We start from the raw sequence: 14,996 nt of genomic DNA on the forward strand, positions 1-14,996 counted from the left end.
ACAGCTACCAACCAACACTGATAGAGACCAATGTGTGAGATGCCTCCTGACCCTTTCTGTGGCACCTTCAGTCCATACCATCACCCCAGAGGACACTTTACATCAACTTTGAACGAATACCAATCAACATTACCCATGTCCATGTGTAGCAGTGAAGGGTATCTGTCCATGCTTGGTTGCCACATACCCTCAAGCCCTGAGACTAAGTCTTCTTAAACCCCAGAAGCTGTTGGGAGGGTGTAATGCTGCAAAGTCATGCAGAGGCTTAATAGCAATTAGGAGGAGGGTTAGACAAGGCAGTCAGGATGTCAGCTCAGGCTGGGTGCTCTAGTGGCTGAGTGCTGTTACAGCAGAACTGCTCAATTAGTGAGGCAGTGATTGCATGAGGGAATTGCTGAGGGACAGGAAATCTGAAGGCCAAAGCCGTTGGAACACGGGTGAGCAGATGTCTCGGGGACAATCTTGCTCCAGAAGGAATTACCCTGGATTTGGGGCCAGATTACCTGTGCTGAGGCAGATTTGATAGACTAAAGCTCCCTTTGCTCCATTTCTTGTAGCCCTGATGAATCTTTCCCATCTCTCTGGTCAGCATGCCAGGGTTAGCAGAGTAACTGGTTCCCTACTTCTGAAACTGGAGCTTCTATTTTTAGTTTCTGTAATTCCATCTTCTCCCAAGGGCTGCCCAGTCGTCTTCCACAATTCCTCTATGCCAGCAGCTAACCATGGGAAATGAGAACCAGCTTTGGGTGCTGCTATTTTTCACATGCTTCTTTTGGGTGTCTCAAGCTGAAAACCTGGCTGAAATGCTTAGAAGCTCCAGTAGTTTTCCAGCTCTTAGCTAAAGCTTTAAGAGGAGGATTAGTTGTCTAATTAAAGCAAATCTTTCACATTTCAGCTTTTGTGGGTTTGCATTTGGAAATGCTGAGGTAGTTTTGCTTGTACTGCAGACTGGTTTTGAGTAGTAACAGCTGGTTAGAGTGGTAAACCCAAATCTCAGTCACTACTTTAGCACCTGCTTCAAAAGAAAGGGGTAGAAAATCTTCATGGGACCTGTTAGGGGCAGCTTCCTCACTGGGAAAGCACCATCTTCTCTTGCAACGATTGGATGGCTTTCTGGTGACATAACTTCCTTAGGATATCCCAGTGAAAGCAATGTCTCATTACTCCTAGAGACAGCTGAGCTGGGGTTTTTGACTTCTCAGACTCCAGCAGCAGACAGTTTAGCCAAAGGAGAGCCTCAAGTTAATTGCAGTCTGTGTGTGTGCTTGGCTGGAAGCATCAGTACTGTTTGGCTTCATAGACCTGCTTTATGAAGAGCTCACCAGCACTGGAAAGGTGTACCTGGGCTTTGCAAATAAACCTTCACAGGTGAAAAGGGCCCTTTTCCTTGGAAAAATACAGCACTGTGATTCACAAGAGGATGTGATGAAGTGTTGCTGCTTCCAGATCCAAGAGTTGGCCATCCTACTTTGGAAAGAACTTTTAGAGTCTTCTGAGGAGCAGTCGAGGGAACTGGAGAAGAGGAGGCTGAAAGAAGACCTTCTGGCTCTCTACAACTTGCTGAAAGGAGGTTGGAGCCAGCTGGGGGCTAGTCTCTTCTCCCAGGGAAGAACCAGCAAGGAAACAGCCTCAGTATCTGAAGGGGACCTACAGGAAAGCTGAGGAGGGACTGTTTAGAAGAGTTTGTAGCAATAGGACAAGGGGCAGTGATTTGAAACTGGGGTGGGGTGAAGTTAGGTTGGATGTCAGGAGGAAGCTCTTCACAATGAGAGTGGTGAGATACTGGAATAGGTTATCCAGACATGTGGTTGAGGCCTCGTTCTGGGCGACATTCAGGATCAGACTTGATGTGGCCCTGGACAATCTGATCTAGTTGGAGAAGGTGTTGCTCTTGACTGCAAGGATGCTGGACAAGATAGCCTTTGAGGGTCCCTTGAACCCGATGCAACCTGTGAATCTGATTTCTCTTCCAGGCTACAGCACCATGAGCCCTCAGGAAGACAGCGAAAACCCTCCTTGCAATAACGATCCGTTGTCAGCCGGCGTTGATGTTGGCAACCACGATGAAGACCTGGACCTGGACACCCCACCTCAGACCGCTGCCCTGCTGAGTCACAAGTTTCACCACTACCGGTTGCACCACCCAACCCTTCATCACAGCCACCACTTGCAGGCTGCAGTCACAGTACACACTGTGGATGCAGAGTGCTAATGGACAAGGAGAAGAGAAACCTAACTTGCAAACAACGATCTGTGCAGCAACAGGCAGCTTTGGTATGGTGCTTCTCACCAGGAATGACATAGCTGACTTCCTGAGCAAACTGTTAGGCACAAAAAGCCTTCCATTTCTAGAAAGGTAAGGTTGGCTCTGAGATGGAAGGGAAACGTCCTTGATGGATGGACCTGCCATAACATGGAGTGAAACGCAGCAGGAGGCACGTTAGACCTCCAGCAACAGGGACGCAAGTTTACACAGCAGCTGAAGCTTTGGCGGCCCTCTTACGCTGAGCCAGGAGGAGAGAGCGAGCTTGAAAGAGCCAGAGATGATTTGGTTTCCTTAACTGGAAGAGCAGAAATCTGTACAGCTGAAGACTCAAAAAGTGCCAGATGGAGGCGGGGAGGGGGGAAAAGGCTGCTGGCTTCTCTGTGGTTTGTTCTGCACGCAGAAAGTTCTCTGCTCCCACGATTGCTGTGTGCAACCTGGGACAATGCATCTCCAGATTTTTAAGTAAAGGATTATTTTTCTACTATTTATTGAACTCAGAACTTTGGGGAGGGAGGGAGGGGAGAAAACACGTTAGCGATTCTCAGCAGCTACTACGATGTATTCTGTGCTGGTGAAGTGGTTCTTCCGAGGAAGACATCTGTTTCTTATTAGCTGAGCTTCATCCACTGCCCTGCTCTGCAAAAGGGAAAATGAAGAAGCCATTCCTGCCATGTTTACATTCTGAAGGCTTTCTTTGCCACAGTGGTTTTCTGTAAATACCACAACCTGATTTAGAGGACAGGATTTTCTTCCTCTTGCAGAGGGGAAAGCCTGTGCTCCCTTACTAAAATCCTGAGAATTCAGCCCATCAACCTCTCCCATCCTTACCTCTTCGATCATCCTTCAAGGTTTTCTGTGTGGAAGTAATCAGGAATTTATTTAGCCTTAGCTAGCAGATGATTCCAAGTGAAATCCAGGCCATTCTTCTGTTTCCTTCGGACGCTGTCATGGTCAGACACAGGGATAAACTAGGGCTCTCTACACCTGGGGTTACTGTGGAAGAGAGCTTCTGGAAGTTGTAATTCTAAGCTGCTGCTGGTGTTTGTCTGGAAGTTAACATGGCATTGGGAATTCCACCCAAGATTAACCAACCTGTCTGTCACATCATAATTACAAATTAATTTTCAGTCACAGTGTTGGATTTTAGATTCAGGTTTGGGGTTTGGGGTTTTATTTTGGTGATTACAGCGATATGAAAACCCTTCTTGCACTGTGGGTATGATAAACATCCATTTGTATGTAGGGTTTGTTTTTAAAAACAAAGAAAAAAATGACTTGTTTGAATTAATATGGTACTTAATGCTGTATTCTGTACAAAAATGAGTTTGAAGCAGTACGGTAAAATATGTGTGATATCAGGATACCCCTTTATACTATGTATAAAAATCCACTCTCTAGTGAAATAAACTGTATATAACGTAGAGCTCTGTGGAGAACTGGCTAGGTGGAACTCACTGTGCTTGGTGAAGGGCTGGACAACCTTAGCCAGTCACTAGTGGTGTTCCTCAGGGCTCAATATTGGGGACAGTTCTCTTTAACATCTTTATGAATTATCTGGAGGAGGGAATTGAGTGCACCCTCAGTGAGCTTGCAGCTGAAACTAAATTGGGTAGGAGTGTTGATCCACTGGAGGCTCTGCAAAGTGATGTGGTCAGGCTGGATGGATGGGCTGAGTTCAGTTGTATGAGGTGTAACAAAGCCAAGTGCTGAGTGCTGCACTAGAGTCACAACAGCCCCATGAATGCTCCAAACTGAGGGCAGAGTGGCTGGAAAGTTGCCTGTTGGAAAAAGACCTGGGGATGCTGTTTAACAGCTGGCTGCACATGAGCCAGTGTGTGCCCAAGTGGCTAAGAAGGCCACCTGCATCCTGGCTTCTATCAACAATACTGTGGCCAGCAGGAGCAGGGAAGTGATTGCCCCTGTACTGGGCACTGGTGAGGCCACACCTCAAATACTGGATTTAGTTTTGGGTCCCTTGCTCAAAAAAGAACCTTGAGGATCTGAAGTGAGTCCGGAGAAAGGCAAGAAAACTGGCAAAGGGTCTGGAGAATAGGTCTGGTAAGGAGCAGCTGAGGGAACTGCGGTTGTTCAGCCTGCAGAAAAGGAACCTGAGAGGAGATCTGGCTCTCTGCAACTACCTGAAAGGAGGTTGGAGTGAGGTAGGATCTCTTCTTCCTATTATGGGGTAATAGAATGAAAGGAAATGGCTTGAAATTGTGCTAGGGGAGGTTTAGGTTGAATGTTAGGGAAAATTTCTTTTCCTGCAAGAGTGGTCAGGCATGGGAACAGGCTGCCCAGGGAGGTGGAGTCACCATCCCTGGAGGTGTTCCAAGAAATGTGTTGACATGGCACTTGGGGACATGGTTTAATGGCAGTGGTGGTGTAAGGCCGATGGTTGGATGCAATGGTGGAGGTTTTTTCCAACCAAAACAATTCTATGATTGTACTTGAAGCAATAAAAAGAACCAAAGCTCTTGCTTAGAATTAAGGAATAAGAATCTAGAGGTGTGCCAGGTCACAAATTCAAGTGCTGATGGCTAACTTCAGCCCAGCAGGAGTAAATGTCATGCTGGTAAAGATACTGCTGCTCATTTAAACCAAACTCTGATAACAGATCTAATCACTGTTTCTAATAGCTCTTCCATTTTTATTGCCCAAGTTGCTGCCACAGTCTTTCCTTTCTGATATTCTTTTACTGTGTTGACTGAGGAGCAAGATCATAAAATGGGCAGCTGGACTCAAACCCTGTGTGCTCTTTACCAGTAACTAGGAACCTTTATGGCCCTTCATTTTCCACTTGCCTCATATTTGAAATTTAGCTGTATTAAGCAGGTCAAAGGACTTTCTCCTTCCCCACTTCTCTGCCCTAGGGAGGTCACAGCTGGACTGCTGGGTCCAGTTCTGGGCTCCCCAGCTCAAGAGACAGAGAAGTACTGGAGAGAATCCAGTGGAGCCTACAAAGATACTGAGGGCCCTGGAGCATCTCTGTGAGAAGCAGAGGCTGAGAGACTTGGCGCTGTTGTGCCTGGAGAAGAGCAGCCTGAGAGGCTCAGCAAGAGTTAAGGGACCTTTTGGAGGTCAGACTCTTCTTGCTGGTTCCCAGCCACAGGACAAGGGGCAATAGGCACAAACTGGAACCAGGAGATTCCATCTGAACAGGAAGAGAAATCTCTTTGATGTGAGGATGCTGGAGCCCTGGAGCAGGCTGCCCAGAGAGGTTGTGAAGTCTCCTTGTCTGGAGGGCTTCCAAACTCTCCTGGCAATTGTGAGGCTGGGCAAACTGCTGTGGGTACCCCTGCTTTAGCAGGGGAGTTGGACTGGATGATCTCCAGAGGTCCCTTCCCACCCCCACAGTGCTGGGATTCTGTAATTTCCTGTAGGTTTTCTGAGTTTCACCTTTGGTTTGTGCTGACTAACAATGAACCAAATCAGTGCTCAACGACTGAAAGTACTATGAAGGGTACTGACGTTTCCTGTGTGTAACAAGCAGGTTCTTTACCCAAGGACCTAGGTGGCCTGCCCAGAGAGAGAAGCTGTTTCCATGCTGAGAACATACTGCTTGAAGATGAATCTAGATGATGTTTTCCACTTGTTTACACTATTGCCTTGATAAAAACTATGATTTGGGAAGTAGTCTGTTACAACTTGCCCACAACATTTTATAAGGCCACTTAAGCCATGAAACGTTATCTTTACCCTTGCCCTTGGCAAGGGGCAAGAAGATAGATGAGATGTTCCCATGTGCAGCAGTAGTTGTGACTATAACTGGTCAAAAATGAAGTCTGGAGCTTTCAAAGGCTTTGTTCTGGAAAGTGACCCAGAAATGATGTTGAAGACATAAAGTGTATTTGTCAGAGTACAATTTATGGTAGTGAGCTGGCAGCAAATATGGAAAAGAGGGGAAAATGAGGATGTAGAAGTGCTGGACCAAGCTAAGAGAGCACAGGTATTCCCAAGTGCAAAGATTAATTTGCAGTGTTTGCAGCTCCTAGCTCCCTGTTCCATTTGTTTTTCAAAGAGAATCCCATCTATGGCTGGGATTTTCAAAGGAGCCTGCACAAGGCTTTCAGTGATGTTTGGAATATTAATTCCTACAGCAGTGAATTCACAAACTGGAAGGCTGCTTTGCTGTGCAGTCTCTGTCTTTGTCATGGACCCTAACCATGAACAAGCAATGCCAGTGCCATAGAGGATTTCATATTGCTGCTCTGTAGTACTTCTGCCTGAGGATAGCTAATTATTTTCTCTGTTTTATGTGCTCTGAACTGAGTCACAGAAGGACCTTGGCCCAGAAGGACTTGCATTTCTGAAGCCAAGGCTACAGTGGAATGTGGACACTCAAGTCCAAAAGTAAAGTCCTCCAACCCCTGCCTTGTTAGCAGAGTGCCAGACTTAGCTGGTTGTGTTTGCCAGCGCAGACGGGGAGATGCTGCCAGCTCTGCCTTGATGCCACTCACTTCAGACTGTGCTTTTTGAGCTTGGGGTCTGCAGATCCTCTGCCTGGGAACTCCAAGGAGCCTGGGCTGGCAGAAACTCAGAGTGTGTCTAACACCGTGTGTGAAAAATTTCCAAGTGAGCTCCTGACTCTTCAAGGCAGCCTGCACTAGAACATTGCACTTCCTCCCTGCCTACTGCCTTCCAGGCAAAAGCTTAATCACTTCACAGATTCATAGAATGAGTTGGGTTGGAAGGAACCTTAAAGACCATCTAAGTACAACCCCCTGTCCTGGGCAGGGACACCTTCCACTAGATCAGGTTGCTCAAGGTCTCATCCAGCCTGGCCTTGAACACCTCCAAGATGGGGGCATCCACAACCTCCCTGGGCAACCTGTTCCAGTGTCTCACCACACTGGAAAGAATTTCTTCCTAACATCCAGTCTAAATCTTCTCCAGCTTCAATCCACTCCCCCATATCCTATCTTTACAAGCCCTTGCAGAAAGCCCCTCCCCAGCTTTCTTGTGGGTACTGGAGGGCTGCTCTAAGGTCTTCCCAGAGCCTTCCTGTTTCCAAGCTGAACTCCCACAATTTCTGCCTCTCCTCTGCAAACCTCCAGTGAGATTTTCAGTAAGTAGTTGATTTAATTATATATTAAAGGAAAATAATTGTCTGAAATACAGAAGAGTTTCCTTCGAATAATCAGATCTGCTTGGTTTAATCCAGGCTTTCACTGTCATGCCCATCAGAAAGTGGCAGTTAATACCAGTTGGCAAAGTGCTGACCCTCAGCAGAAGGGCAGCCCAAATTTGATGGCAGAGACAGGACATTTACAAGTTCTGGAAGTTTCAGCTCACCAGTGAATCACAGTAGCCTTGTATAAATGCTGTGGAAAGAACGTTTCCCAGTTTTCTCCCTAGACTGGTTTCCTTAGGGGCAGCAGTAGATGGTAGTGCTCTCAGAGGCTGCAGCTAGCAGTAACAGGTTTTGTTCTGGTTTATTCTACGGTTTTATAGCTGACAGCAGCAAAACCACTCCAGCTTTTGGAGCAGTGCCTGAACAAGTGCTCTCCACTGTTACTGACACTAAAGGAGCAAAACCAAGGACAGCAAGGAAGGGATACTTGGCCCAAAAGCATAGTACAGGAACATTTCTACCCTACCCTCCACCTGGCATTGAAATGTCAGGGTGCGAGTGCGACAGACAGAGGTTTGGGGACAAAGAGAACAGCCTCCCAGGTTGTCCAGTCAGCACTTCCTACCAGCAGTGTCTGCATGGAAAAATGTGCAGAAAGAGGTGGGGCCATCCCTCAGCAAAGTTCTTCCCAAAGTAGTCTCTCCTCTTTAAACCCAGGCACCCACCCAGCAGCTGAACCCTAGAGTTATTTTGCTTGGTAAAGACCTTCGGGGTCACCAAGTTCAACCAGTCTCCTAACTCTGCCAAGGCTGATGCTAAACCATGTCCCTCAGCACCACATCTCTGCCTCTTTTAAACATCTCCAGAGAAGGGGATTCAGACACCTCCTTGGGCAGCCTGTTCCAGTGTTTGGGAACCCTTTCAATGAAGAACTTTCTTCCAGTGTCCAACCTAAATCTGCCCTGGTGCAACTTGAGGCCATTTGCTCTTGTTCTATCAGTTGTTCCCTGGGAGAAGAGACCAGCACCCTGCTGGTTCCAGCTGCCTTTTCGGGGAGCCGTAGAGAGTGAGAAGGTATCCCCTCAGGACCAACCTTGCTTCAGAGTGCCAGCCTTGGATTATCAGACTGCCAGGTATTTCCAGTGTTGGTCAGCAGTGAGGGATTTCTCTTAAAGCTCTTCTGGTACACCCAAATGTAATGAAATGGGACAGACTCTGTGAGTAAGGTTGGCAGTGGGACCTGCAGGAAACTGGGGGCTTGGTCAAATGATTTTAATAGACTTATTCTCAGTTTTCCAACTTTCCGACACTTCAGCAATTAATTTGGTCCCTCTATCAATTCTCCTGGCATAATCCCAGGCAGTTGGTTAAGTAACTAAAGGGCATGATGTAATTCCTGCAAAATCAGAACAACCACCTCTTTAGGTGCATTTACTTTCATTGCAGCTTAAGCAAGGACATCTGTGTGAGGAAGTCAGAATCTGTTACTGCTGTAACCTCAGCCACAGAAGCTGGAGGACAGGAAGGGGATGGGTTCTTCTGTTCCTCATGGAAACAGAATGAACAGGTCAATGTCAGACACTTCCTTGTGTCTGTAGCTAGAGATTCTGGTCTATGACAGTTTCTGCCACTTTGCTCTGGTGAGGCCTCACCTGGAGTACTTGCGTCCAGCTCTGGAGCCCACAACACAGGAAGGACGTGGACCTGATGGAGCAGATCCAGAGGAGGGCCATGAAAATGATCAGAGGGTTGGAGCACCTCTGCTATGAGGACAGGCTGAGGGAGCTGGGGATGTTAAGCCTGGAGAAGTGAAGGCATCAGGGAAACCTAATAGCAACCCTCGAGTACCTGAATAGAGCCTACAAGGAGGCTGCAGAGAGACTGTTGACAAAGACCTGCAGTGACAGGACAAGGGCAATGGCTTCAAACTAGAGCAGAGCTGATTTAGATTAGATGTTAGGAACAAGTTCTGCACCATGAGGGTAGTGGAACACTGGAACAGGTTGCCCAGGCAGGTGGTTTTGGCCCCATCCCTGAAGCTATTCAATCTGAGGCTCAACAGGGCTCTGGGCAGCCTGATCTAGCTGAGGATGTCCTTGCTAACTGCAGAGAGGGTTGGACTGGATGACCTTCAGAGGTCCCTTCCAACCCAGACCATTATGTGGTTCTGTGTGATTCCATGGGGACCTTTTAATAACTGAGTGGCAAAACATTTTATAAGCTGATCAGTTTTCCAAGAAGACACTGGGAAGCTTGAGCTTGTATTCATCCTTTAGGCCTGTTTTCCATATATAAGGAGTTAACAGTGATTTCAGGGATAAAATACTATGCTTCCAACTGCAGCTTGTGCAGGCAGGGATAAATCCCTGACTGATCATCCCAAAAGAGATTGCTGTATGATGCCTGTTCACTCCCAGTCTACCAGCCAGTCAGTCAGTCACCTCAAGGACCTCCCTGGAGTTTCTTCTGGAATCCAGTGGGAATCTCCCCAGCAGTAACTTGTCCCACTCATCCCTTGTCTTTTCCATGGGATCCTTGTAAAAAGGATCCATCTTCTCAGTAGCCACCCTTTATGTACTGGTCTGTGGTAATAAGGTCTCCCCCAAGCCTTCTCAAGGCTGAACAACTTCTTCCCGTGGCAGGGCTTCCATTCCTCTGATCATAAGCCACATCACAGTGGCAGAATGCAGAAGATCTAGAGGAGGAGGAATCAGGGTTTGAGGCTGCTTTGAACCAAGAGGTAGTGCAGCAAGCAAGTCAGTGTCAGTGTCCAGTTCCTAGGAAACAGAGAATCTGAGGCAGAACAGTTTGGCCTTCTCAGCCACATGAACCAACAGTGTGTTCTTTGAGCCAAGAAAGTCAGTGGTCTCCTGGGGTGTATTAATGTCACCAGCAGGTCAAGATTGGTTCTCCTCCCCTTCTACTCTGCCCTAGTCAGACCACCACTGGAGCTACTTGGCCAGATTCTGGACTCCTCAGTTCAAGAGAAACAGAGAACTAATGGAGAAAGTTCACTGGAGACTACAAAGATGCTGAGGGGCCTGAAGCATCTCTGTAAGGAGACAAAGCTGAGAAGCCTGGGTCTGAGCCTGCAGAAGAGCAGTCTGAGAGGGGATCTGCTCAGTGCTCAGCAAGAGCTAAAGGACCTGTGGGGGGCAAGAGGATGGAGCCAGACTCAGTGGTGTCCACAGACAGGACAAGCGGCAAAGGGCAAATACTGGAAATTAGGAGGTTCCATCTGAACAGGAGGAGAAACTTATTTGGTATGAGGGTGCTGGAGCCCTGAAGCAGGCTGTCCAGTGAGGTTGTGGAGGCTCCTCTGGAGAGATTCCAAACCCAGCTGGACATTGTGATCCGAGCAAACTGCTCTGGATGACCCTGCTTTAGCAGAATGGTTGGACTGGATGATCTCCAGAGGTCACTTCCAACACCCACCATGCTGGGACTCTGTGATTCTGTGATTTGAAACTACAATTTGCAGCACATTAATAGCTCAGCCAGTAAAAATACTCTGTGTTGGAATGTGGGGCTGTGCCTGCTTTTGCTGGAAAACTCGAGGCATAGTTTAATATTTTTTAATACTAAAATTGCCAAAATGGTACTTTGTGCCAAGAAGTTATTACTAAATTTGAAGCTGACTCTGGGTTACATTACCTTTCAGTGCAATGACAGGTCCTCACTTCATAAGTTATAGTTCTTGCTTCTTTTATCTTTGTGCTGTTAATTTGCAAACCACTGTGTCACAGGATGGAAATGGAGGAGAAGGTGCTAACCAGTCTGTTAGGGAGCTAATCCATCATTCCTAACACACTTGGGAGCAGTGTCACACCAAGTTTCATAGCTGTCAGGCTCCACCTAAAGAAAGACTTCAGCTCTTCAGCTGTGGGCAAAGCCACTTGAAGCGTTTTGTGTCTGTGTGGAAAAACATCTCAGGAGTAAAAAAACGTCCTGTTTTGGGGCACACAAAGCAGTACTTGACATGATTTGCTCACTCCAAGAAGGACATTGAGGTGCTGGAGTGTGTCCAAAGAAAAGCAATGAAGCTGGTGAAGGGTGTAGAGCACAAATCTTGTGAGGAGCAGGTGAGGGAGCTGAGGTCGTTTATCCTGGAGAAAAAGAAGCTGAGAGGAGACCTGGCTCTCTACAACTCTCTGAAAGGAGGCTGGAGCCAGGTGGGGGTTGGTCTCTTCTCCCAAGCAACAAGCGAAGGGACAAGAGGACATGGCCTCAAGTTGCACCAGGAGAGATTTAGGTTGGACAAGAGGAACAATTTCTTCCCCAAAAGGGCTGTCAGGGGACCAAGCTACCCAGGCTTGAACTACCATCCTTGGAGGGATTTAAGATCTGCGTAGAGGTGGTCCTGAGGGATGTGCTTTAACAGGCATGGCGATGCTGGATTGATAGTTGGACTTGATGATATTAGAGGTATTTTCCAATCTTAGTGATTCTAGGATTCTATGGTTTAGGAGTGACCTGGCAGTTCTGGATTAACAGTTGGACTTGATGGTGTTAAAGATCTTTTAGCAGCCTAAACAATTGAATGATTCTACTCCAGTGTACATGTCAGCACAAGTAAGGCTTCTGCCAAGTGAAAATAACCATTTATTGGCAGCGCAACTCTGAATGGCACAATGTGGCTGTGGTGGCCTCTGAAGCAATCTGTTGCCCATCTGGCACCTCTTCAATATGATGGGCATTGCTGGGAGGGGATTTGGTAGACCTGAACTCTGATCCTATATTACTGCTGTTCTTAAGTGCAATATATCTTTGGGATTAAAACGAGTTTAGCAGTTAGCTGGACCTGCCATGTCACAATATCTGTCTCAACAACATTTCAGTCTAGACATGTCGAGTTGTTTTAATGGTTAACGAGTGAATTGTAGTCCAGCAGAGCAAGGGAAGCCTGAGACTGTGAGGTAGCTGCAGAGAGAGGTTACAAAGTGTTTGTTTCTTCAGGATACCGAAGGTATCAGTTGCTCACTGTGCTCTTCCGGGCTGGTAATTTGATAGGAAATTCTGTTTGTCTCTCAATGATCCCCACTCTTACTGCAGTGTGGAATTTTACCCTGAGAATGCATTCTAATTTGTTAGAAAAGTGGTGAGAGGAACTTCTTTTGCCTCCTCTGATATGTTTTGGAGGCAATACACATCTGTGAGTTAAAGGACTGAGCATTTCGATAATCATCACTGAAATAATTACTGCTGTGGGCAATTGAATCCACACCTTTTGGTTACCACATTTCAGTTTCCTAATGAAATGTGCAACTGGAGCTGGGAACGGTGGGCACAATAAAGACTGGAGAGGGTGGTGTTGTTTGCACTTTGCTCACATGAAGCAGTGCTAGCAATCAGGGATTTTTATGGAAGCTTGGAATTGGCAGCAACTGATGGATTCCACGCCCTTATTGCGGGAAACACCAATCACGTGGTTTCAGAAGAGTGCTTGGATTTTGCTTTCATAAAATAAATCACTTGTTTAAAGAGCTCACAGATAGATTTCCAGTCTCTCATAGACCTGCGACCCTCAGATGAGTCTTTAGAGGTCCTAAATACAATCAGAGAATGGTTTGGGTTGGGTGGGACATCCAAAGGTCATCCAGTCCAACTCCCCCAGCAGGGATGTCCCCCACTAGATCAGGCTGCTCTGAGCCTTGTCAAGCCAGGGATGGGGCCTCAACTGCCTCCCTGAGCAACCTGTTGCAGTGTTCTAACAGCCTCATGGTGCAGAACTTGTTCCAAACATCCAGTCTAAGTCTCCCCTAATTTCAAACCCTTGTCCCTGCTCCTATCACTCCAGGCCTTTGTAAAGAGTTACTCTGCAGCCTTCTTGTAGCCCTTTTCAGGTACTGGAAGGTTGCTATTAGGTCTCCCCAGAGGCTTTTCTTCCCCAGGTTGAACAACCCCAGCTCCCTCAGTCTGTGCTCAAAGCAGAGGTGCTCCAGCCCTGTGATTATCTTCATGGCTTCCTCTGGACCCACTCTATCAAATACATGTTCTTCCCATGTTGAGGGCTCCAGAGCCAGATGCAGTACTCCAGGTGAGGAGTACCTGGCTTTTATCTGCACAGATCTGAACTTTTTTGTACTTTTGAGTGCAGATAGTTACACCTGAGACTCTCCTTAAGTTCAGGGAAAATGTGACACAATTCTGTTTTAATGCTCTTGCCCCATAGAATTGAAACAAACATGCATGGCTGGTATTAATTCAAAGACACAGAAGCATGAGGAAATTAATCTTCAGCTTAGAAGAGCCACAAAAGCAGCAGCTACAAAAGCAGCAGGGCACGTTACTCTTAATTAGCAAGGAATTTATTGAACTAAATTAAATTACTGCAAAGTGGCTTATCTGTATAATAGCATCAAGTCAGCAGTGCGAGCAAAGTTACACTTGCAGATCTGTTCCTTTGGTGGTGCTTTTTTTGCTCTTGCAGGAGTTTTGAAACAGAAGGGAAGTGCAGTAGGCAAACTGAGGGCTGTTTAGAGCACAAAACATAAACACTTAGGGCTCTGTTTTGAAAGCAACATGGAGTGAGTAACAGTATACTCAAATATGTACACAAGATGTTAGTATATGGCATGGGCTGTAAACAACAAGATGGAATTCCATAAGGAAAAGGGAAATCCATACCTGCATTGGCTTGCTGTCTTTTTTTTATCATAGCTGGGTGGAGACTCTTGCCATTTGCATTTCATCCTGCACTGCACCATCGCTGCAGTTTCCAAGATGCTTCCCAGTCTGTAGAAGCAGAGTTGTGAGAGTGGTCCCTAAGCTCTGTCTTTTCTATGGCTGTTTAGGCTGACATCATTTATTTTCACTGTCACAAGGCAGGCAGAAGTTCTGAAGGCTACATCTGAGGGCTGTAATAGCTGGGCTGAAGGAGCACTGTCCAAAATCAGCCCAGAGGAAAGTAGTAACCTGTGCTACCAAGACTGGGGGTTTGATACTCCCAACAGAAATTGTATGGTAAAATAGGTGAATTCCTGAAAGCAGAAGATGGACTTGTCAAATGAAAGAACTGCCTGTCTAATGCACTGATACAAGTGTGGAATCACTTGATCCCAGCATGGTGGGTGTTGGGAGGGACCTGTGGAGATCATCCAGTCCAACCCCTCAGCTACAGCAGGCTGCAGCAAAAAGAACAAAAAGTACTTTGGTTATTGTTGGCTCAGTAGTTTTAAGATTAATTTCCCAGAATCACAGAATGGGTTAGGTTGGAAAGGACCTTAAAGATCATCTAGTTGCACCCTCCCTGCCATAGACCATAGGCAGGGACATCTTCCACTAGACCAGGTCGCTCAAGGTCTCATCCAACCTGGCCTTGAACACCTCCAGGGAGGGAGCATCCACAGTCTCGCTGGACAACCTCTTCCAGTGTCTCACCACCCTCACTGTAAAGAACTTCTTCCTAATCTCCAGTCTCAACCTCCCCTCTTCCAGCTTCAATCCATTCCTCATCCTATCACTACAAGCCTTTGTGAAACATCCTTCCTCAGCTTTCTTGTAGGAAATCATTTCAGAAGTAATGAAGTCCAAGAGTCTTTGTAGTCTTAACCTTCTATCTTGGGTTTGGACTAAAGCAGTTTCTACAAACACTGCTGTTACTTGCTGTGGGATGTTTTCACTAACTGCTAATCCTGTCTCTAAAGTGCCCTTTGAATC

General features: G+C 46.7%; 1 protein-coding gene across 2 annotated transcripts in view; it reads left to right on the top strand.

Annotated features, from left to right (window-relative positions):
- Positions 1-12,827, top strand: part of CACHD1 (cache domain containing 1) — a 145,226-nt gene extending 132,399 nt beyond the window's left edge. For both annotated transcript variants that reach the window (XM_064147405.1, XM_064147406.1), the window contains one exon: positions 1,974-12,827. In XM_064147405.1, the coding sequence (XP_064003475.1) occupies positions 1,974-2,212 (239 nt within the window). In that variant the 3' untranslated portion in view covers positions 2,213-12,827. The remainder of the gene's footprint in view (positions 1-1,973) is intronic.
- Positions 12,828-14,996: the final 2,169 nt, after the last annotated feature.

Source organism: Pogoniulus pusillus, chromosome 8, assembly GCF_015220805.1.
Source record: "Pogoniulus pusillus isolate bPogPus1 chromosome 8, bPogPus1.pri, whole genome shotgun sequence".
Taxonomy (NCBI): Eukaryota; Metazoa; Chordata; class Aves; order Piciformes; family Lybiidae; genus Pogoniulus; species Pogoniulus pusillus.